The sequence below is a fragment of the Salmo salar genome, chromosome 25, assembly GCF_965601325.2.
Source record: "Salmo salar chromosome 25, fSalSal1, whole genome shotgun sequence".
Taxonomy (NCBI): domain Eukaryota; kingdom Metazoa; phylum Chordata; class Actinopteri; order Salmoniformes; family Salmonidae; genus Salmo; species Salmo salar.
The window spans coordinates 54230824-54252500 of NC_138315.1; the positions used below are offsets into that span (position 1 = coordinate 54230824).

At 48.2% G+C, this 21677-nt stretch overlaps 1 protein-coding gene across 1 annotated transcript in view; it reads right to left on the reverse strand.

Annotated features, from left to right (window-relative positions):
* LOC106586950 (unconventional myosin-X) overlaps positions 1 to 21677 on the reverse strand; it is a 265626-nt gene that overhangs the window by 131609 nt on the left and 112340 nt on the right. The window contains exons 5-11 of the mRNA XM_082969251.1: positions 18956 to 19090; positions 18522 to 18531; positions 18216 to 18324; positions 15717 to 15815; positions 4690 to 4796; positions 3637 to 3766; positions 1402 to 1520 (exon numbers count right to left, since the gene is read on the reverse strand). Of these exons, the coding sequence (XP_082825377.1) occupies positions 1402 to 1520; positions 3637 to 3766; positions 4690 to 4796; positions 15717 to 15815; positions 18216 to 18324; positions 18522 to 18531; positions 18956 to 19090 (709 nt within the window). The remainder of the gene's footprint in view (positions 1 to 1401; positions 1521 to 3636; positions 3767 to 4689; positions 4797 to 15716; positions 15816 to 18215; positions 18325 to 18521; positions 18532 to 18955; positions 19091 to 21677) is intronic.

Below are 21677 nucleotides of genomic sequence, written 5' to 3' on the forward strand. Positions count from 1 at the left end.
AGAAGGGTCAACACTGCAAATATTGACTCTTTGCATCAACTTCATGTAATTGTCAATAAAAGCCTTTAACACTTATGAAATGCTTGTAATTATACTTCAGTTTTCCATAGTAACATCTGACAAAAATATCTAAAGACACTGAAGCAGCAAACTTTGTGGAAATGAAGATTTGTGTCATTCTCAAAACTTTTGGCCACGACTGTACAGCTGGGCTTGGCTCAGTAGTATGAAAGAAAGGGGTATTAGTTAGCCAGGAGTAGGTGTGAGAGGTTAGGGCCAGTAGGACCAGTAGGGCCTGTAGGGCCAGTCAGGGAGAGGCAGAGGGCCAGTAGGGCCTGTAGGGCCAGTCAGGGAGAGGCAGAGGGGCAGTAGGGCCAGTAGGGCCAGTCAGGGAGAGGCAGTAGGGCCTGTAGGGCCAGTAGGACCAGTAGGGCCAGTAGAGCCAGTAGGGCTAGTCAGGGAGAGGCAGTAGGGCCTGTAGGGCCAGTAGGACCAGTAGGGCCAGTAGGGCCTGTCAGGGAGAGGCAGTAGGGCCTGTAGGGCCAGTAGGACCAGTCAGGGAGAGGTAGAGGGGCAGTAGGGCCTGTAGGGCCAGTCAGGGAGAGGCAGAGGGGCAGTAGGGCCTGTAGGGCCAGTAGGGCCAGTAGGGCCAGTAGGGCCAGTAGGGCCAGTCAGGGAGAGGCAGAGGGGCAGTAGGGCCAGTAGGGCCAGTAGGGCCAGTAGGGCCAGTAGGGCCAGTCAGGGAGAGGCAGAGGGGCAGTAGGGCCTGTAGGGCCAGTAGGGCCTGTCAGGGAGAGGCAGAGGGCCAGTAGGGCCAGTAGGGCCAGTTAGGGAGAGGCAGAGGGGCAGTAGGGCCAGTAGGGCCAGTAGGGCCAGTAGGGCCAGTCAGGGAGAGGCAGAGGGCCAGTAGGGCCAGTAGGGCCATTAGGGCCAGTCAGGGAGAGGCAGAGGGGCAGTAGGGCCAGTAGGGCCAGTAGGGCCAGTAGGGCCAGTCAGGGAGAGGCAGAGGGGCAGTAGGGCCAGTAGGGCCAGTAGGGCCAGTAGGGCCAGTCAGGGAGAGGCAGAGGGCCAGTAGGGCCAGTAGGGCCAGTTAGGGAGAGGCAGAGGGGCAGTAGGGCCAGTAGGGCCAGTCAGGGAGAGGCAGAGGGGCAGTAGGGCCAGTAGGGCCAGTCAGGGAGAGGCAGAGGGGCAGTAGGGCCTGTAGGGCCAGTAGGGCCAGTCAGGGAGAGGCAGAGGGGCAGTAGGGCCTGTAGGGCCAGTCAGGGAGAGGCAGAGGGGCAGTAGGGCCAGTAGGGCCAGTCAGGGAGAGGCAGAGGGGCAGTAGGGCCAGTCAGGGAGAGGCAGAGGGGCAGTAGGGCCAGTAGGGCCAGTCAGGGAGAGGCAGAGGGGCAGGGCTCTTACCTGTTCCACAGTGAGGGGTGAACAGATCTCCTCTCCTCTCAGGATCATGGACCTCTGGGTCAGAACCTCAGACAGTTGGAACGAGTCCAGGCCCAACAGATCACTGACATTACTGACCACTGGGGAGACAGACAGATATTACTGACCACTGGGGAGACAGACAGATATTACTGACCATTGGGGAGACAGACAGATATTACTGACCACTGGAGAGACAGACAGATATTACTGACCACTGGGGAGACAGACAGATATTACTGACCACTGGAGAGACAGACAGATATTACTGACCACTGGGGAGACAGACAGATACGTTACTGACCACTGGGGAGACAGACAGATATTACTGACCACTGGAGAGACAGACAGATATTACTGACCACTGGGGAGACAGACAGATACGTTACTGACCACTGGGGAGACAGACAGATATTACTGACCACTGGAGAGACAGACAGATATGTTACTGACCACTGGAGAGACAGACAGATATGTTACTGACCACTGGGGAGAGAGACAGACAGACAGATATGTTACTGACCACTGGAGAGACAGACAGATATGTTACTGACCACTAGAGAGACAGACAGATATGTTACTGACCACTGGAGAGATGTATGGGGGTGGTATGGGGTGGTATGGGGGGTGGTATGGGGGTGGTATGGGGTGGTATGGGGGTGGTATGGGGGTGGTATGGGGGGTGGTATGGGGGTGGTATGGGGTGGTATGGGGGTGGTATGGGGGTGGTATGGGGTGGTATGGGGGGTGGTATGGGGGTGGTATGGGGTAGTATGGGGGTGGTATGGGGGTGGTATGGGGGGTGGTATGGGGGTGGTATGGGGGGTGGTATGGGGGTGAATGGGGTGGTATGGGGTGCTATGGGGGGTGGTATGGCGGTGGTATGGGGGTGAATGGGGTGGTATGGGGGTGAATGGGGTGGTATGGGGGTGGTATGGGGGTGGTATGGGGTGGTATGGGGGTGGTATGGGGGTGGTATGGGGGGGTATGGGGGTGGTATGGGGTGGTTTGGAGGGTAATAGGGGTAATAGGGGGTGGTTTGGAGGGTAATAGCGGGGTAATAGGTGGTGGTATGGGGGGTGGTATGGGGGGTGGTATGGGGTGGATGGGGTAATAGGGGGTGGTTTGGAGGGTAATAGCGGGGTAATAGGTGGTGGTATGGGGGGTGGTATGGGGGGTGGTATGGGGTGGATGGGGTAATAGGGGGTGGTTTGGAGGGTAATAGGGGGGTAATAGGGGGTGGTATGCTCAGTTTGGCCGGACAGCCAGCTCTAGGAAGTGTCTTGCTGGTTCTGAACTTCTTCCATTTCAGAATGATGGAGGCCACTGTGTTCTTGGGGACCTTCAATGCTGCAGAAATGTTTTGGTACCCTTCCCCAGATCTGTGCCTCGACACAATCCTGTCTCGGTGCTCTACGGACAATTCCTTCGACCTCATGGCTTGGTTTTTGCTCTGACATGCACTGTCAACTGTGTGACCTGATATAGACAGGTGTGTGCCTTTTCCCAATCATGTCCAATCAATTGAATTTACCACAGGTGGACTCCGATCAAGTTGTAGAAACATCTCAAGGATGATCAATGGAAACAGGATGCACCTGAGCTCAATTTCGAGTCTCAAAGCAAAGGGTCTGAATACTTTTGTAAATCAGGTATTTATAAAATTTCTGAAAACCTGTTTTGACTTTGACATTTTGGGTTATTGTGTGTAGATTGATGAGGAAAATGAATAATTTAATCCATTTTAGAATAAGGCTGTAATGTAACAAAATGTGTAAAAAGTCAAGGTTTCTGAATTCTTTCTGAAGGCGCTGTACATAGTTTTTGTCAGCTGGCTTTGTCTTAACTGAAATGTTCTCAGCTTTTTCACTATCATGCATTAGAATAGCCTCCCCTCACTTCCTCTCCTTTCCCCTCCCTTCGTCCCTCCCTCTCTCTCCCTTCCTTCCTTCCTTCCCTCTTCTCCTCTACCCCTCCCTCCCTCTCTTCTCACTCCCCCCTCCTCTACCCTCTCCTCCTTTCCCCTCTCCTCTCCTCTCCTCCCTTCTCCCCTTCTTCCCTCCCTCTCCTCTCCCCTCCCCTCTCTCCTTCCCTCCCTCAACTCCCATCTCCCCTCCCTCCCTCACCTCCCATCTCCCCTCCCTCCCCTCCCATCTCCCCTCCCATCTCCCCTCCCCTCCCTCCCTTCTCCTCCCCCTCTCTTCTCCTCCCTCTCACCTCCTTTGGATGTGATTTGTGCTCCTCCTGCAGTCATGAACTCTATGTTCCCCATCAGAAGAACAGCAGACAGCAGCTTGAAGACGTCACGTATCTCCTCCTCGCTGAACTGCATCACCTTCAGAGCCTCCTGGTGGCAGCAGAGACAGAGACTGGTTGAGAGACCTACTAAACACAGACTGATTGAGAGACCTACTAAACACAGACTGGTTGAGAGACCTGCTGAACACAGACTGGTTGAGAGACCTGCTGAACACAGACTGGTTGAGAGACCTGCTGAACACAGACTGGTTGAGAGACCTACTGAACACAGACTGGTTGAGAGACCTGCTGAACACAGACTGGTTGAGAGACCTGCTGAACACAGACTGGTTGAGAGACCTGCTGAACACAGACTGGTTGAGAGACCTACTGAACACAGACTGGTTGAGAGACCTGCTAAACACAGACTGGCTGAGAGACCTGCTGAACACAGACTGGTTGAGAGACCTGCTGAACACAGACTGGTTGAGAGACCTGCTGAACACAGACTGGTTGAGAGACCTGCTGAACGCAGACTGGTTGAGAGACCTGCTGAACGCAGACTGGTTGAGAGACCTGCTGAACACAGACTGGTTGAGAGACCTGCTGAACACAGACTGGTTGAGAGACCTGCTGAACACAGACTGGTTGAGAGACCTGCTGAACACAGACTGGTTGAGAGACCTGCTGAACGCAGACTGGTTGAGAGACCTGCTGAACGCAGACTGGTTGAGAGACCTGCTGAACGCAGACTGGTTGAGAGACCTACTGAACAGACTGAATAATACATGCTGCAGGGCCCGTGTTCAAAAGTATCTCAGAGTAGGAGTGCTGTAGGATACAGATCATAATGAATAAAATTACACGAACAGAGAGTACCTGATCTTAAAAGAGGTTAAATTGGCATTTTAACTCTTGAGACGGTTGTTGAATACAGGCCCATAATCTGCACACAGTCTGATGGGACTGTGGTTATTCTACTGGGTTATTACGCCCTCTGGTGGCAGCGTGTGAAGGTACAACCAGCCTCACCATAACGCTGTCGTAGAGATGCAGGTCATCTAGACTCCTGTCCTTCACACAGCCAGACTGACTCAGGTAGTGGTACGACTCTGGGCCCTCAGACAGGAAGTACAGCTCTGGAACACAGACATAAAATAACTTTAGGCAGTTGAAGCAAGCATGTATATTTTCTTCAGGAACATTTTCTAGAGACAAAAACAAAGTCCCACTGTATTTAAATCAAATGAAATTGTATTTGTGACATGCTTCGGTGCAGGTGTAGACTAACAGTAAAAATGCTTACTTACAATGCAGAGTTAAAGTTAAAGATTCAAAAACATACAAATAATAACAGAAATAGTGACAAGGAATAAATACACAGTGAATAACAAATACCAATAACGAGTTAAAAATAACATGGCTCTATACAGGAAGTAGAAAATAACATGGCTCTATACAGGAAGTAGAAAGTAACATGGCTCTATACAGGAAGTAGAAAATAACATGGCTCTATACAGGAAGTAGAAAATAACATGGCTATATACAGGAAGTAGAAAATAACATGGCTCTGTACAGGAAGTAGAAAATAACATGGCTCTATACAGGAAGTAGAAAATAACATGGCTATATACAGGAAGTAGAAAATAACATGATTATATACAGGAAGTAGAAAATAACATGACTATATACAGGAAGTAGAAAATAACATGGCTCTATACAGGAAGTAGAAAATAACATGGTTATATACAGGAAGTAGATAATAACATGACTATATACAGGGAGTACTAGTACCGAGTCGATGTGCAGGGGTGAAAGGTCATTGAGGTAGCTACAGTGCCTTCAGTATGTATTCACACCCATTGACTTATTCAGCACTTTGCTGTTTTATATCCTGATTTTAAAACATATTAAATTGAGACTGTGTGTCACTGGCCTATGCACAATAACTCATAATGTCAAAGTGCAATTATGTTTTTAGATATTTTTACAAAATAAATAAAAACTGAAAAGTCTTATGACAAGCCTAAATAAGTTCAGGAGTAAAAATTTGCTAAACAAGTCACATAATAAGTTGCATGGAATACCTCATCTCTGTACCCCACACATAATTATCTTTAAAGGTCCCTCAGCAGTGGATTTCAAACACAGTCTCAACCACAAAGACCAGGGAGGTTTTCCAATGCCTCGTAAAGAAGGGCACCCATTGGTAGATTAGTTAAAATATAAAAATCTGATATTGAATATCCCTTTTGAGCATGGTGAAATTATTAATTACACTTTGGATGATGTATCAATACACCCAGTCACTACAAAGATAAAGGCGTCATTGCTAACTCAGTTGCCGGAGAGGAAGGAAACAATTCAGGGATTTCACCGTGAGCCGAATGGTGACTTTAAAACAGTTACAGAGTTTAATGGCTGTGATAGGAGAGAACTGAGGATGGATCAACAACATTGTAGTTACTCCACAATACTAACCTAAATGACAGAGTGACAGGAAGGAAGCCTGTACAGCATAAAAATATTCCAAAACATGCATCCTGTTTGCAACAAGGCACTAAAGTAATATTCCAAAACATGTGGCAGCAATCAATGATGAGGAAGTGAGGGGAGGTTATTCTAATGCATGATAGTGAAGAAGCTGAGGTAACACTTCAGCTTAAGACAAAGCCAGCTGACAAAAACTATGTACAGAGACTTCGGAAAGTATTCAGACCCCTTGACTTTTTCCACATTTTGTTGCATTACAGCCTTATTCTAAAATGGAGTAAATATTTTTTTCCCCCTCATCAATTTGTCCTGAATACAAAGTGTTACTGTATGTTTGGGGCAAATCCAATGCAACACATTACTGAGTACCACTCTCCATATCTTCATACATAGTGGTGGCTGCATCATGTTATGGGTAATTGTTTAAGGACTGGGATTGTTTTTCAGGATCAAAAAGTAATGGAATAGAGCTAAGCACAGGCCAAGTCCTACAGTAAAACCTGGTTCAGTCTGCTTTCCACCAGACACTGGGAGATGAATTCACCTTTCAGCAGGACAATAACCTAAAACACAAGGCCAAATCTACACTGGAGTTGCTTACCAAGAAGACAGTGAATGTTCCTGAGTGGCCGAGTTACAGTTTTGACTTAAATCTACTTGAAAATCTATGGTGAGACCTGAAAATGGTTGTCTAGCAACGATCAACAACCAGTTTAACAGAGCTTGAAGAATACTGAAAAGAATAAAAGGGCAAATGTTGCACAATCCAGGTGTGGAAATCTCTCTGAGACTTACCCAGAAAGCCTCACAGCTCTTAGAGAATTACCCAGAAAGACTCACAGCTCTTAGAGAATTACCCAGAAAGACTCACAGCTCTTAGAGAATTACCCAGAAAGACTCACAGCTCTTAGAGAATTACCCAGAAAGACTCACAGCTCTTAGAGAATTACCCAGAAAGACTCACAGCTCTTAGAGAATTACCCAGAAAGACTCACAGCTCTTAGAGAATTACCCAGAAACACTCACAGCTCTTAGAGAATTACCCAGAAAGACTCACAGCTCTTAGAGAATTACCCAGAAAGACTCACAGCTCTTAGAGAATTACCCAGAAAGACTCACAGCTCTTAGAGAATTACCCAGAAAGACTCACAGCTCTTAGAGAATTACCCAGAAAGACTCACAGCTCTTAGAGAATTACCCAGAAAGACTCACAGCTCTTAGAGAATTACCCAGAAAGACTCACAGCTCTTAGAGAATTACCCAGAAAGACTCACAGCTCTTAGAGAATTACCCAGAAAGACTCACAGCTCTTAGAGAATTACCCAGAAAGACTCACAGCTCTTAGAGAATTACCCAGAAAGACTCACAGCTCTTAGAGAATTACCCAGAAAGACTCACAGCTCTTAGAGAATTACCCAGAAAGACTCACAGCTCTTAGAGAATTACCCAGAAACACTCACAGCTCTTAGAGAATTACCCAGAAAGACTCACAGCTCTTAGAGAATTACCCAGAAAGACTCACAGCTCTTAGAGAATTACCCAGAAAGACTCACAGCTCTTAGAGAATTACCCAGAAAGACTCACAGCTCTTAGAGAATTACCCAGAAAGACTCACAGCTCTTAGAGAATTACCCAGAAAGACTCACAGCTCTTAGAGAATTACCCAGAAACACTCACAGCTCTTAGAGAATTACCCAGAAAGACTCACAGCTCTTAGAGAATTACCCAGAAAGACTCACAGCTCTTAGAGAATTACCCAGAAAGACTCACAGCTCTTAGAGAATTACCCAGAAAGACTCACAGCTCTTAGAGAATTACCCAGAAAGACTCACAGCTCTTAGAGAATTACCCAGAAACACTCACAGCTCTTAGAGAATTACCCAGAAACACTCACAGCTCTTAGAGAATTACCCAGAAACACTCACAGCTCTTAGAGAATTACCCAGAAAGACTCACAGCTCTTAGAGAATTACCCAGAAACACTCACAGCTCTTAGAGAATTACCCAGAAAGACTCACAGCTCTTAGAGAATTACCCAGAAAGACTCACAGCTCTTAGAGAATTACCCAGAAAGACTCACAGCTCTTAGAGAATTACCCAGAAAGACTCACAGCTCTTAGAGAATTACCCAGAAACACTCACAGCTCTTAGAGAATTACCCAGAAACACTCACAGCTCTTAGAGAATTACCCAGAAAGACTCACAGCTCTTAGAGAATTACCCAGAAAGACTCACAGCTCTTAGAGAATTACCCAGAAACACTCACAGCTCTTAGAGAATTACCCAGAAAGACTCACAGCTCTTAGAGAATTACCCAGAAAGACTCACAGCTCTTAGAGAATTACCCAGAAAGACTCACAGCTCTTAGAGAATTACCCAGAAAGACTCACAGCTCTTAGAGAATTACCCAGAAACACTCACAGCTCTTAGAGAATTACCCAGAAAGACTCACAGTTCTTAGAGAATTACCCAGAAACACTCACAGCTCTTAGAGAATTACCCAGAAACACTCACAGCTCTTAGAGAATTACCCAGAAAGACTCACAGCTCTTAGAGAATTACCCAGAAAGACTCACAGCTCTTAGAGAATTACCCAGAAACACTCACAGCTCTTAGAGAATTACCCAGAAAGACTCACAGCTCTTAGAGAATTACCCAGAAAGACTCACAGCTCTTAGAGAATTACCCAGAAAGACTCACAGCTCTTAGAGAATTACCCAGAAAGACTCACAGCTCTTAGAGAATTACCCAGAAAGACTCACAGCTCTTAGAAACTTACCCAGAAAGACTCACAGCTCTTAGAGAATTACCCAGAAACACTCACAGCTCTTAGAGAATTACCCAGAAACACTCACAGCTCTTAGAGAATTACCCAGAAAGACTCACAGCTCTTAGAGAATTACCCAGAAACACTCACAGCTCTTAGAGAATTACCCAGAAAGACTCACAGCTCTTAGAGAATTACCCAGAAAGACTCACAGCTCTTAGAGAATTACCCAGAAAGACTCACAGCTCTTAGAGAATTACCCAGAAAGACTCACAGCTCTTAGAAACTTACCCAGAAAGACTCACAGCTCTTAGAGAATTACCCAGAAACACTCACAGCTCTTAGAGAATTACCCAGAAACACTCACAGCTCTTAGAGAATTACCCAGAAAGACTCACAGCTCTTAGAGAATTACCCAGAAAGACTCACAGCTCTTAGAGAATTACCCAGAAAGACTCACAGCTCTTAGAGAATTACCCAGAAAGACTCACAGCTCTTAGAGAATTACCCAGAAAGACTCACAGCTCTTAGAGAATTACCCAGAAAGACTCACAGCTCTTAGAGAATTACCCAGAAAGACTCACAGCTCTTAGAGAATTACCCAGAAAGACTCACAGCTCTTAGAGAATTACCCAGAAAGACTCACAGCTCTTAGAGAATTACCCAGAAAGACTCACAGCTCTTAGAAACTTACCCAGAAACACTCACAGCTCTTAGAGAATTACCCAGAAACACTCACAGCTCTTAGAGAATTACCCAGAAAGACTCACAGCTCTTAGAGAATTACCCAGAAAGACTCACAGCTCTTAGAGAATTACCCAGAAAGACTCACAGCTCTTAGAGAATTACCCAGAAAGACTTACAGCTCTTAGAGAATTACCCAGAAAGACTCACAGCTCTTAGAAACTTACCCAGAAACACTCACAGCTCTTAGAGAATTACCCAGAAACACTCACAGCTCTTAGAGAATTACCCAGAAACACTCACAGCTCTTAGAGAATTACCCAGAAACACTCACAGCTCTTAGAGAATTACCCAGAAACACTCACAGCTGTAATCGCTGCCAAATGTCACACCCTGATCTGTTTCACCTGTCTTTGTGCTTGTCTCCACCCCCTCACCAGGTGTCTCCCATCTCTCCTCATTATCCCGTGTTGCGTTTTCTGTTTGTCTGTTGCCAGTTGGTCTTGTTCTGTCAAGTCCTACCAGCGTGTTTCCTGTGCTCTAGTTTTTGTTAATCTTCTAAGTTCTGACCTTTCTGCTTGTCCTGTCCCTGACCTTGACCCTGACCTTGACCCTGACTCTGACCCTGACCTTGACCCTGACCCTGACTCTGACCTTGACCCTGACTCTGACCTTGACCCTGACTCTGACCCTGACTCTGACCTTGACCCTGACTCTGACTCTGACCTTGACCCTGACTCTGACTCTGACCCTGACCCTGACTCTGACCCTGACTCTGACCTTGACCCTGACTCTGACCCTGACTCTGACCTTGACCCTGACCTTGACCCTGACTCTGACCCTGCTCGCCGTCCTGTACCTCCCTGACTCTGATTTGGATTACGACCATTTGCCTACCTTGACCCTGACCCTTGACTTACCTTTCGCCTGCCCTTTGAACTATAATAAACTCTGAGACTTGTACGGTCCACATTCTGCACCTTGGTCTCAGCCTGAGCCCTGATACCAAAGCTGCTTCTACAAAGTATTGACTCAGGGATGTGAATACTTACAGTATGTAAATTACATATTTCTGTATTTAATTTTAAATTAATTTGCAAAGATTTCTAAAAACATGTTTTCACTTTGTCATTATGGGGTATTGTGTATAGATGGGTAATAAATAAATAAAAAGTAATCCATTTTGAATTCAGGCTGTAACACAACAAAATATGGAATACGTCAAGTGGTATGAATACTTTCTGAAGGAACTGTATGCACATATAAATCAAATCCAATTTTATTTGTCGGGCCTCCCGAGTGGCGCAATGGTCTAAGGGCTAGCTGTGTCACTAGAGATTCTGGGTTCGAGTCCAGGCTCTGTCGCAGCCGGCCGCGACCAGGAGACCCATGAGGTGGCGCACAATTGGCCCAGCGTCGTCTAGGTTAGGGGAGGGTTTGGTCGGCAGGGAAGTTCTTGTCCCATCGTGCACTAGCGACTCCTGTGGCGGGCCGGGTGCAGTGCATGCTGACCAGGTCGCCAGGTGTACGGTGTTTCCTCCGACACATTGGTGCGGCTGGCTTCCTGGTTGGATGTGCGTTGTGTCAAGAAGCAGTGTGGCTTGGCTGGGTCGTGTTTCAGAGGACACACGGCTCTCAACCTTCGCCTCTCCCGAGTCCGTACGGGAGTTGCAGTCCAGTGGGGGGGTAGAGTCCAGTGGGGGGGGTAGAGTCCAGTGGGGGGGTAGAGTCCAGTGGGGGGGTAGAATCCAGTGGGGGGGTAGAGTCCAGTCGGGGGGTAGAGTCTAGTGTGGGGGTAGAGTCCAGTGGGGGGGTAGAGTCCAGTGGGGGGGTAGAGTCCAGTGGGGGGGGGTAGAGTCCAGTGTAGAGTCCAGTGGGTGGGTAGAGTCTAGTGGGGGGTGGGTAGAGTCTAGTGGGGGGGGGGGTAGAGTCCAGTGGGGGGGGTAGAGTCCAGTGGGTGGTTAGAGTCCAGTGGGGGGGGGGGGGGTAGAGTCCAGTGTAGAGTCCAGTGGGTGGGTAGAGTCCAGTGGGGGGGTAGAGTCTAGTGGGGGGGTAGAGTCTAGTGGGGGGGTAGAGTCCAGTGGGGGGGTAGAGTCCAGTGGGGGGGTAGAATCCAGTGGGGGGGTAGAGTCCAGTGGGGGGGTAGAGTCTAGTGTGGGGGTAGAGTCCAGTGGGGGGTAGAGTCCAGTGGGGGGGTAGAGTCTAGTGTGGTGGTGGAGTCCAGTGGGTAGAGTCCAGTGGGGGGGTAGAGTCCAGTGGGGGGGTAGAGTCCAGTGGGGGGGTAGAGTCCAGTGGGGGGGTAGAATCCAGTGGGGGGGTAGAGTCCAGTCGGGGGGTAGAGTCTAGTGTGGGGGTAGAGTCCAGTGGGGGGGTAGAGTCCAGTGGGGGGGTAGAGTCCAGTGGGGGGGGGGTAGAGTCCAGTGTAGAGTCCAGTGGGTGGGTAGAGTCTAGTGGGGGGTGGGTAGAGTCTAGTGGGGGGGGGGGGGGTAGAGTCCAGTGGGGGGGGTAGAGTCCAGTGGGTGGTTAGAGTCCAGTGGGGGGGGGGGGGGGGGTAGAGTCCAGTGTAGAGTCCAGTGGGTGGGTAGAGTCCAGTGGGGGGGTAGAGTCTAGTGGGGGGGTAGAGTCTAGTGTGGGGGTAGAGTCCAGTGGGGGGTAGAGTCCAGTGGGGGGGTAGAGTCTAGTGTGGTGGTGGAGTCCAGTGGGTAGAGTCCAGTGGGGGGGTAGAGTCCAGTGGGGGGGTAGAGTCCAGTGGGGGGGGGGTAGAGTCCAGTGGGGGGGTAGAATCCAGTGGGGGGGTAGAGTCCAGTGGGGGGGTAGAGTCTAGTGTGGGGGTAGAGTCCAGTGGGGGGGTAGAGTCCAGTGGGGGGGGTAGAGTCCAGTGTAGAGTCCAGTGGGTGGGTAGAGTCTAGTGGGGGGGGGGTAGAGTCCAGTGGGTGGTTAGAGTCCAGTGGGGGGGTAGAGTCCAGTGGGGGGGTAGAGTCCAGTGGGTGGGTAGAGTCCAGTGGGGGGGGTAGAGTCCAGTGGGGGGGTAGAGTCCAGTGTGGGGGTAGAGTCCAGTGGGGGGGTAGAGTCCAGTGGGGGGGTAGAGTCCAGTGGGGGGTAGAGTCCAGTGGGGGGGGTAGAGTCTAGTGTGGTGGTGGAGTCCAGTGGGTAGAGTCCAGTGGGGGGGTAGAGTCCAGTGGGGGGGTAGAGTCCAGTGGGGGGGTAGAGTCCAGTGGGGGGGGTAGAGTCCAGTGGGGGGGTAGAATCCAGTGGGGGGGTAGAGTCCAGTGGGGGGGTAGAGTCTATTGTGGGGGTAGAGTCCAGTGGGGGGGTAGAGTCCAGTGGGGGGGGTAGAGTCCAGTGTAGAGTCCAGTGGGTGGGTAGAGTCTAGTGGGGGGGGGTGGTAGAGTCCAGTGGGGGGGGTAGAGTCCAGTGGGGGGGTGGAGTCCAGTGGGGGGGTAGAGTCCAGTGGGGGGGGGTAGAGTCCAGTGGGGGGGGGTAGAGTCCAGTGGGGGGGTAGAGTCCAGTGGGGGGGGGGTAGAGTCCAGTGGGTGGGTAGAGTCCAGTGGGGGGGTAGAGTCCAGTGGGGGGTAGAGTCCAGTGGGGTGGTAGAGTCCAGTGTGGGGGGGATAGAGTCCAGTGTGGGGGGGGTAGAGTCCAGTGGGTGGGTAGAGTCCAGTGTGGGGGGGTTGAGTCCAGTGTGGGGGGGGTAGAGTCCAGTGGGTGGGTAGAGTCCAGTGTGGGGGGGTAGAGTCCAGTGTGGGGGGGTAGAGTCCAGTGGGGGGGTAGAGTCCAGTGGGTGGGTAGAGTCCAGTGTGGGGGGGTAGAGTCCAGTGTGGGGGGGTAGAGTCCAGTGGGTGGGTAGAGTCCAGTGGGGGGGTAGAGTCCAGTGTGGGGGGGTTGAGTCCAGTGTGGGGGGGTAGAGTCCAGTGGGTGGGTAGAGTCCAGTGTGGGGGGGTAGAGTCCAGTGTGTCGGTAGAGTCCAGTGGGGGGGTAGAGTCCAGTGTGGGGGGGTAGAGTCCAGTGTGGGGGGGTAGAGTCCAGTGGGGGGGTAGAGTCCAGTGGGGGTGGTAGAGTCCAGTGGGGGGGTAGAGTCCAGTGGGGGGGGTAGAGTCCAGTGGGGGGGTAGAGTCCAGTGTGGGGGGGTAGAGTCCAGTGGGGGGGTAGAGTCCAGTGGGTGGGTAGAGTCCAGTGTGGGGGGGTAGAGTCCAGTGTGGGGGGGTAGAGTCCAGTGGGGGGGTAGAGTCCAGTGGGTGGGTAGAGTCCAGTGTGGGGGGGTAGAGTCCAGTGTGGGGGGGTAGAGTCCAGTGGGTGGGTAGAGTCCAGTGGGGGGGTAGAGTCCAGTGTGGGGGGGTTGAGTCCAGTGTGGGGGGGTAGAGTCCAGTGGGTGGGTAGAGTCCAGTGTGGGGGGGTAGAGTCCAGTGTGTCGGTAGAGTCCAGTGGGGGGGTAGAGTCCAGTGTGGGGGGGTAGAGTCCAGTGTGGGGGGGTAGAGTCCAGTGGGGGGGTAGAGTCCAGTGGGGGTGGTAGAGTCCAGTGGGGGGGTAGAGTCCAGTGGGGGGGTAGAGTCCAGTGGGGGGGTAGAGTCCAGTGTGGGGGGGTAGAGTCCAGTGGGGGGGTAGAGTCCAGTGGGTGGGTAGAGTCCAGTGTGGGGGGGTAGAGTCCAGTGTGGGGGGGTAGAGTCCAGTGGGGTAGTAGAGTCCAGTGGGTGGGTAGAGTCCAGCGGGTGCATAGAATCAGTGCAAGAGAGTTAGTTCAAAAAGGGTCAATGCAGGTAGTCTGGGTAGCCATTTGATTAGCTATTTAGCAGCCTTGTTTATCAGTCTTATGCCTTGGAGGTAGAAGTCGTTCACGGTCCTGTTGGTTCTAGACTTGGTGCATCAGAATCGCTCGGAATGTCTGGTACCGCTCGGAATGTCTGGAACCGCTCGGAATGTCTGGTACCGCTCGGAATGTCTGGTACCGCTCGGAATGTCTGGTACCGCTCGGAATGTCTGGTACCGCTTCTTGAGCAGAGTGAAGTGTTTTAGGTGATTCAGTGGAGGCTGATGGGACTTAGAAACATGGTTTCCACGTGTTTGATGCCGTTCCATTTATTCCATCCCAGCCATTACAACGAGCCGTCCTCCCTTCCCCAGCCATTACAACGAGCCGTCCTCCCTTCCCCAGCCATTACAACGAGCCGTCCTCCCTTCCCCAGCCATTACAATGAGCCGTCCTCCCTTCCCCAGCCATTACAACGAGCCGTCCTCCCTTCCCCAGCCATTACAACGAGCCGTCCTCCCTTCCCCAGCCATTACAACGAGCCGTCCTCCCTTCCCCAGCCATTACAATGAGCCGTCCTCCCTTCCCCAGCCATTACAACGAGCCGTCCTCCCTTCCCCAGCCATTACAATGAGCCGTCCTCCCTTCCCCAGCCATTACAATGAGCCGTCCTCCCTTCCCCAGCCATTACAATGAGCCGTCCTCCCTTCCCCAGCCATTACAATGAGCCGTCCTCCCTTCCCCAGCCATTACAATGAGCCGTCCTCCCTTCCCCAGCCATTACAATGAGCCGTCCTCCCTTCCCCAGCCATTACAATGAGCCGTCCTCCCTTCCCCAGCCATTACAATGAGCCGTCCTCCCTTCCCCAGCCATTACAATGAGCCGTCCTCCCTTCCCCAGCCATTACAACGAGCCGTCCTCCCTTCCCCAGCCATTACAACGAGCCGTCCTCCCTTCCCCAGCCATTACAATGAGCCGTCCTCCCTTCCCCAGCCATTACAATGAGCCGTCCTCCCTTCCCCAGCCATTACAACGAGCCGTCCTCCCTTCCCCAGCCATTACAACGAGCCGTCCTCCCTTCCCCAGCCATTACAACGAGCCGTCCTCCCTTCCCCAGCCATTACAATGATCCGTCCTCCCTTCCCCAGCCATTACAATGAGCCGTCCTCCCTTCCCCAGCCATTACAACGAGCCGTCCTCCCTTCCCCAGCCATTACAACGAGCCGTCCTCCCTTCCCCAGCCATTACAATGATCCGTCCTCCCTTCCCCAGCCATTACAATGAGCCGTCCTCCCTTCCCCAGCCATTACAATGAGCCGTCCTCCCTTCCCCAGCCTCCGGTGTAGGAGTCTCTGTAGGAGTGTACGTACCTCTGTGGTCCTCGTCGACCCCGGCCAGCAGAGCGTAGAAGATATGATAGTTCCTCTCTCCAGGGTTCTGTCTCACCACACGATTCTTTTCAAGTAAATCTGAAGGTTTCAATTGAAGGAAAACAAAGACAGATAGATGCATCTCTGAGCCATAGCAGACATTACAGATCTGGAGCCCGGACATCAGTAAGATAGATGCATCTCTGAGCCATAGCAGACATTACAGATCTGGAGCCCGGACATCAGTAAGATAGATGCATCTCTGAGCCATAGCAGACATTACAGATCTGGAGCCCGGACATCAGTAAGATAGATGCATCTCTGAGCCATAGCAGACATTACAGATCTGGAGCCCGGACATCAGTAAGATAGATGCATCTCTGAGCCATAGCAGACATTACAGATCTGGAGCCCGGACATCAGTAAGATAGATGCATCTCTGAGCCATAGCAGACATTACAGATCTGGAGCCCGGACATCAGTAAGATAGATGCATCTCTGAGCCATAGCAGACATTACAGATCTGGAGCCCGGACATCAGTAAGATAGATGCATCTCTGAGCCATAGCAGACATTACAGATCTGGAGCCCGGACATCAGTAAGATAGATGCATCTCTGAGCCATAGCAGACATTACAGATCTGGAGCCCGGACATCAGTAAGATAGATGCATCTCTGAGCCATAGCAGACATTACAGATCTGGAGCCCGGACATCAGTAAGATAGATGCATCTCTGAGCCATAGCAGACATTACAGATCTGGAGCCCGGACATCAGTAAGATAGATGCATCTCTGAGCCATAGCAGACATTACAGATCTGGAGCCCGGACATCAGTAAGGTAGATGCATCTCTGAGCCATAGCAGACATTACAGATCTGGAGCCCGGACATCAGTAAGATAGATGCATCTCTGAGCCATAGCAGACATTACAGATCTGGAGCCCGGACATCAGTAAGGTAGATGCATCTCTGAGCCATAGCAGACATTACAGATCTGGAGCCCGGACATCAGTAAGGTAGATGCATCTCTGAGCCATAGCAGACATTACAGATCTGGAGCCCGGACATCAGTAAGATAGATGCATCTCTGAGCCATAGCAGACATTACAGATCTGGAGCCCGGACATCAGTAAGGTAGATGCATCTCTGAGCCATAGCAGACATTACAGATCTGGAGCCCGGACATCAGTAAGATAGATGCATCTCTGAGCCATAGCAGACATTACAGATCTGGAGCCCGGACATCAGTAAGATAGATGCATCTCTGAGCCATAGCAGACATTACAGATCTGGAGCCCGGACATCAGTAAGATAGATGCATCTCTGAGCCATAGCAGACATTACAGATCTGGAGCCCGGACATCAGTAAGGTAGATGCATCTCTGAGCCATAGCAGACATTACAGATCTGGAGCCCGGACATCAGTAAGATAGATGCATCTCTGAGCCATAGCAGACATTACAGATCTGGAGCCCGGACATCAGTAAGATAGATGCATCTCTGAGCCATAGCAGACATTACAGATCCCGGACATCAGTAAGATACATTAGTGGTAACAGGTTGAGTCAGTAAGGTACATTAGTGGTAACAGGTTGAGTCAGTAAGGTACATTAGTGGTAACAGGTTGAGTCAGTAAGGTACATTAGTGGTAACAGGTTGAGTCAGTAAGGTACATTAGTGGTAACAGGTTGAGTCAGTAAGGTACATTAGTGGTAACAGGTTGAGTCAGTAAGGTACATTAGTGGTAACAGGTTGAGTCCAGGACTCAGTAAGGTACATTAGTGGTAACAGGTTGAGTCAGTAAGGTACATTAGTGGTAACAGGTTGAGTCAGTAAGGTACATTAGTGGTAACAGGTTGAGTCAGTAAGGTACATTAGTGGTAACAGGTTGAGTCCAGGACTCAGTAAGGTACATTAGTGGTAACAGGTTGAGTCAGTAAGGTACATTAGTGGTAACAGGTTGAGTCAGTAAGGTACATTAGTGGTAACAGGTTGAGTCAGTAAGGTACATTAGTGGTAACAGGTTGAGTCCAGGACTCAGTAAGGTACATTAGTGGTAACAGGTTGAGTCAGTAAGGTACATTAGTGGTAACAGGTTGAGTCAGTAAGGTACATTAGTGGTAACAGGTTGAGTCCAGGACTCAGTAAGGTACATTAGTGGTAACAGGTTGAGTCAGTAAGGTACATTAGTGGTAACAGGTTGAGTCCAGGACTCAGTAAGGTACATTAGTGGTAACAGGTTGAGTCCAGGACTCAGTAAGGTACATTAGTGGTAACAGGTTGAGTCAGTAAGGTACATTAGTGGTAACAGGTTGACTCAGTAAGGTATATTAGTGGTAACAGGTTGAGTCCAGGACTCAGTAAGGTAGTGTAATAGGTGTTGATAGGTGGTAATATGTGGTAATATGTGGTAATATGTGTTACTATGTGGTAATATGTGTTACTATGTGGTAATATGTGTTAATAGGTCCTCAGTACATGAATGTGGTAGAGGATACAGTCTATGATGCAGCCTCCCTGGATGTTCCCACTCTGGGAGAAGTGGAGCTGGATGAACTTCCCAAAACGGGAAGAGTTGTTGTTGTAAACCGTCTTGGCATTCCCAAACTAATGAGTCTATATACAGGGGGTACCGGTACGGTAATGAGTCTATATACAGGGGTACCGGTACAGTAATGAGTCTATATACAGGGGGTACCGGTACAGTAATGAGTCTATATACAGGGGGTACCGGTACAGTAATGAGTCTATATACAGGGGGTACCGGTACAGTAATGAGTCTATATACAGGGGGTACACGGTACAGTAATGAGTCTATATACAGGGGTACCGGTACAGTAATGAGTCTATATACAGGGGGTACCGGTACAGTAATGAGTCTATATACAGGGGGTACCGGTACAGTAATGAGTCTATATACAGGGGGTACCGGTACAGTAATGAGTCTATATACAGGGGGTACCGGTACAGTAATGAGTCTATATACAGGGGGTACCGGTACAGTAATGAGTCTATATACAGGGGGTACCGGTACAGTAATGAGTCTATATACAGGGGGTACCGGTACAGTAATGAGTCTATATACAGGGGGTACCGGTACAGTAATGAGTCTATATACAAGGGGTACTGGTACAGTAATGAGTCTATATACAGGGGGTACCGGTACAGTAATGAGTCTATATACAGGGGGTACCGGTACAGTAATGAGTCTATATACAGGGGGTACCGGTACAGTTACCTGCTCTGTATGATGGCCTGCTCCACGCGGGTACTCCTCTCAGAGGGGGCTGTCCCGGCAGACTTCTGGGACATCACAGACAGGAACTGCAGCAGCAGCTTGGTGCTCTCTGTCTTCCCTGCTCCTGACTCTCCACTGGAGATAAACACATAGGTCAGCTATCAATATACATGACATATGACATATGACTATATACATGACATATGACTGTAAACATGACATATGACTATATACATGACATATGACTATAGACATGACATATGACTATAGACATGACATATGACAGTAGACATGACATATGACAATATACATGCCATATGAATATACATGCCATATGACTATATACATGACATATGACTATATACATGACCATATACATGACATATGACTATAGACATGACATATAACTATAGACATGACATATGACTATATACATGACATATGACTATAGACATGACATATGACTATATACATGACATATGACTATAGACATGACATATGACTATAGACATGACATATGACTATATACATGACATATGACTATATACATGACCATATACATGACATATGACTATAGACATGACATATAACTATAGACATGACATATGACTATATACATGACATATGACTATAGGCATGACATATGACTATATACATGACATATGACTATATACATGACATATGACTATAGACATGATATATGACAGTAGACATGACATATGACAATATACATGCCATATGAATATACATGCCATATGACTATATACATGACATATGACTATATACATGACATATGACAGTAGACATGACATATGACAATATACATGCCATATGAATATACATGCCATATGACTATATACATGACATATGACTATATACATGACATATGACTATATACATGACCATATACATGACATATGACTATAGACATGACATATAACTATAGACATGACATATGACTATAGACATGACATATGACTATAGACATGACATATGACAATATACATGCCATATGAATATACATGCCATATGACATATGACTATATACATAACATATGACTATATACATGACATATGACATGACATATGACTATAGACATGACATATGACTATAGACATGACATATGACTATAGACATGACATATGACTATATACATGACATATGACTATATACATGACATATGACTATAGGCATGACATATGACTATATACATGACATATGACTATATACATGACATATGACTATAGACATGACATATGACAGTAGACATGACATATGACAATATACATGGCATATCAATATACATGCCATATGACTATATACATGACATATGACATGACATATGACTATAGACATGACATATGACTATAGACATGCCATATGACTATATACATGACATATGACTATATACATGACATATGACATGACATATGACTATAGACATGACATATGACTATATACATGACATATGACTATAGACATGACATATGACTATATACATGACATATGACAATATACATGACATTTGACTATAGACATGACATATGACTATAGACATGACATATGAATATAGACATGACATGACTATAGACATGACATATGACAATAAACATGACATATGACTATATACATGACATATGACTATAGACATGACATATGACTATAGACATGACATATGACTATAGACATGACATATGACTATATACACCTCCGGTCAAAAGTTTTAGAACACCTACTCATTGAAGGGTTTTTCTGAATATGACTATTTCTACATTGTAGAATAATACTGAAAACATCAAAACTATGAAAAAACACATGTGGAATCATGTAGTAACCAAAAAAGTGTTAAACAAATCAAAATCAAAATATATCTTCTATTTGAGATTCTTCAAATAGCCACCCTTTGCCTTGATGACAGCTTTGCACACTCTTGGCATTCTCTCAACCAGCTTCACCTGGAATGCTTTTCCAACAGTCTCGAAGCAGTTCCCACATTTGCTGAGCACTTGTTAGCTGCTTTTCCTTAACTCTGTGGTCCGACTCATCCCAAACCATCTCAATTTGGTTGAGGTCGGGGGATTGTGGAGGCCAGGTCATCTGATGCAGCACTCCATCACTCTCCTTCTTGGCAAAGACTCGGTGGTTGGAACCAAAAATCTCCAATTTAGACTCCAGGCCAAAGGATACATTTCCACAGGTCTAATGTCCATTGCTTGTGTTTCTTGGCTCAAACAAGTCTCTTCTTCTTATTGGTGTCTCTGTGAAGCATTTATTTGGGCTGCAATTTCTGAGGCTGGTAACTCTAATGAACTTATCCTCTGCAGCAGAGGTAACTCTGGGTCTTCCTTTCCTGTGGCGGTCATCATGAGAGCCAGTTTCATCATAGCGCTTGATGGTTTCTGCGACTACACTTGAAGAAACTTTCAAACTTTCCGTATTGACTGACCTTCATGTCTTAAAGTAATGATGGACTGCCGTTGCTCTTTGCTTATTTGAGCTGTTCTTGCCATAATATGGACTTGGTCTTTTACCAAATAGGGCTATCTTCTGTATACCACCCCTACCATGTCACAACAAAACTGATTGGTTCAAACGCATTAACTTGTTATGGATAGGGGGCAGTATTTTCACGGCCGGATAAAAAACGTACCCGATTTAATCTGGTTATTACTCCTGCCCAGAAACTAGAATATGCATATAATTATTAGCTTTGGATAGAAA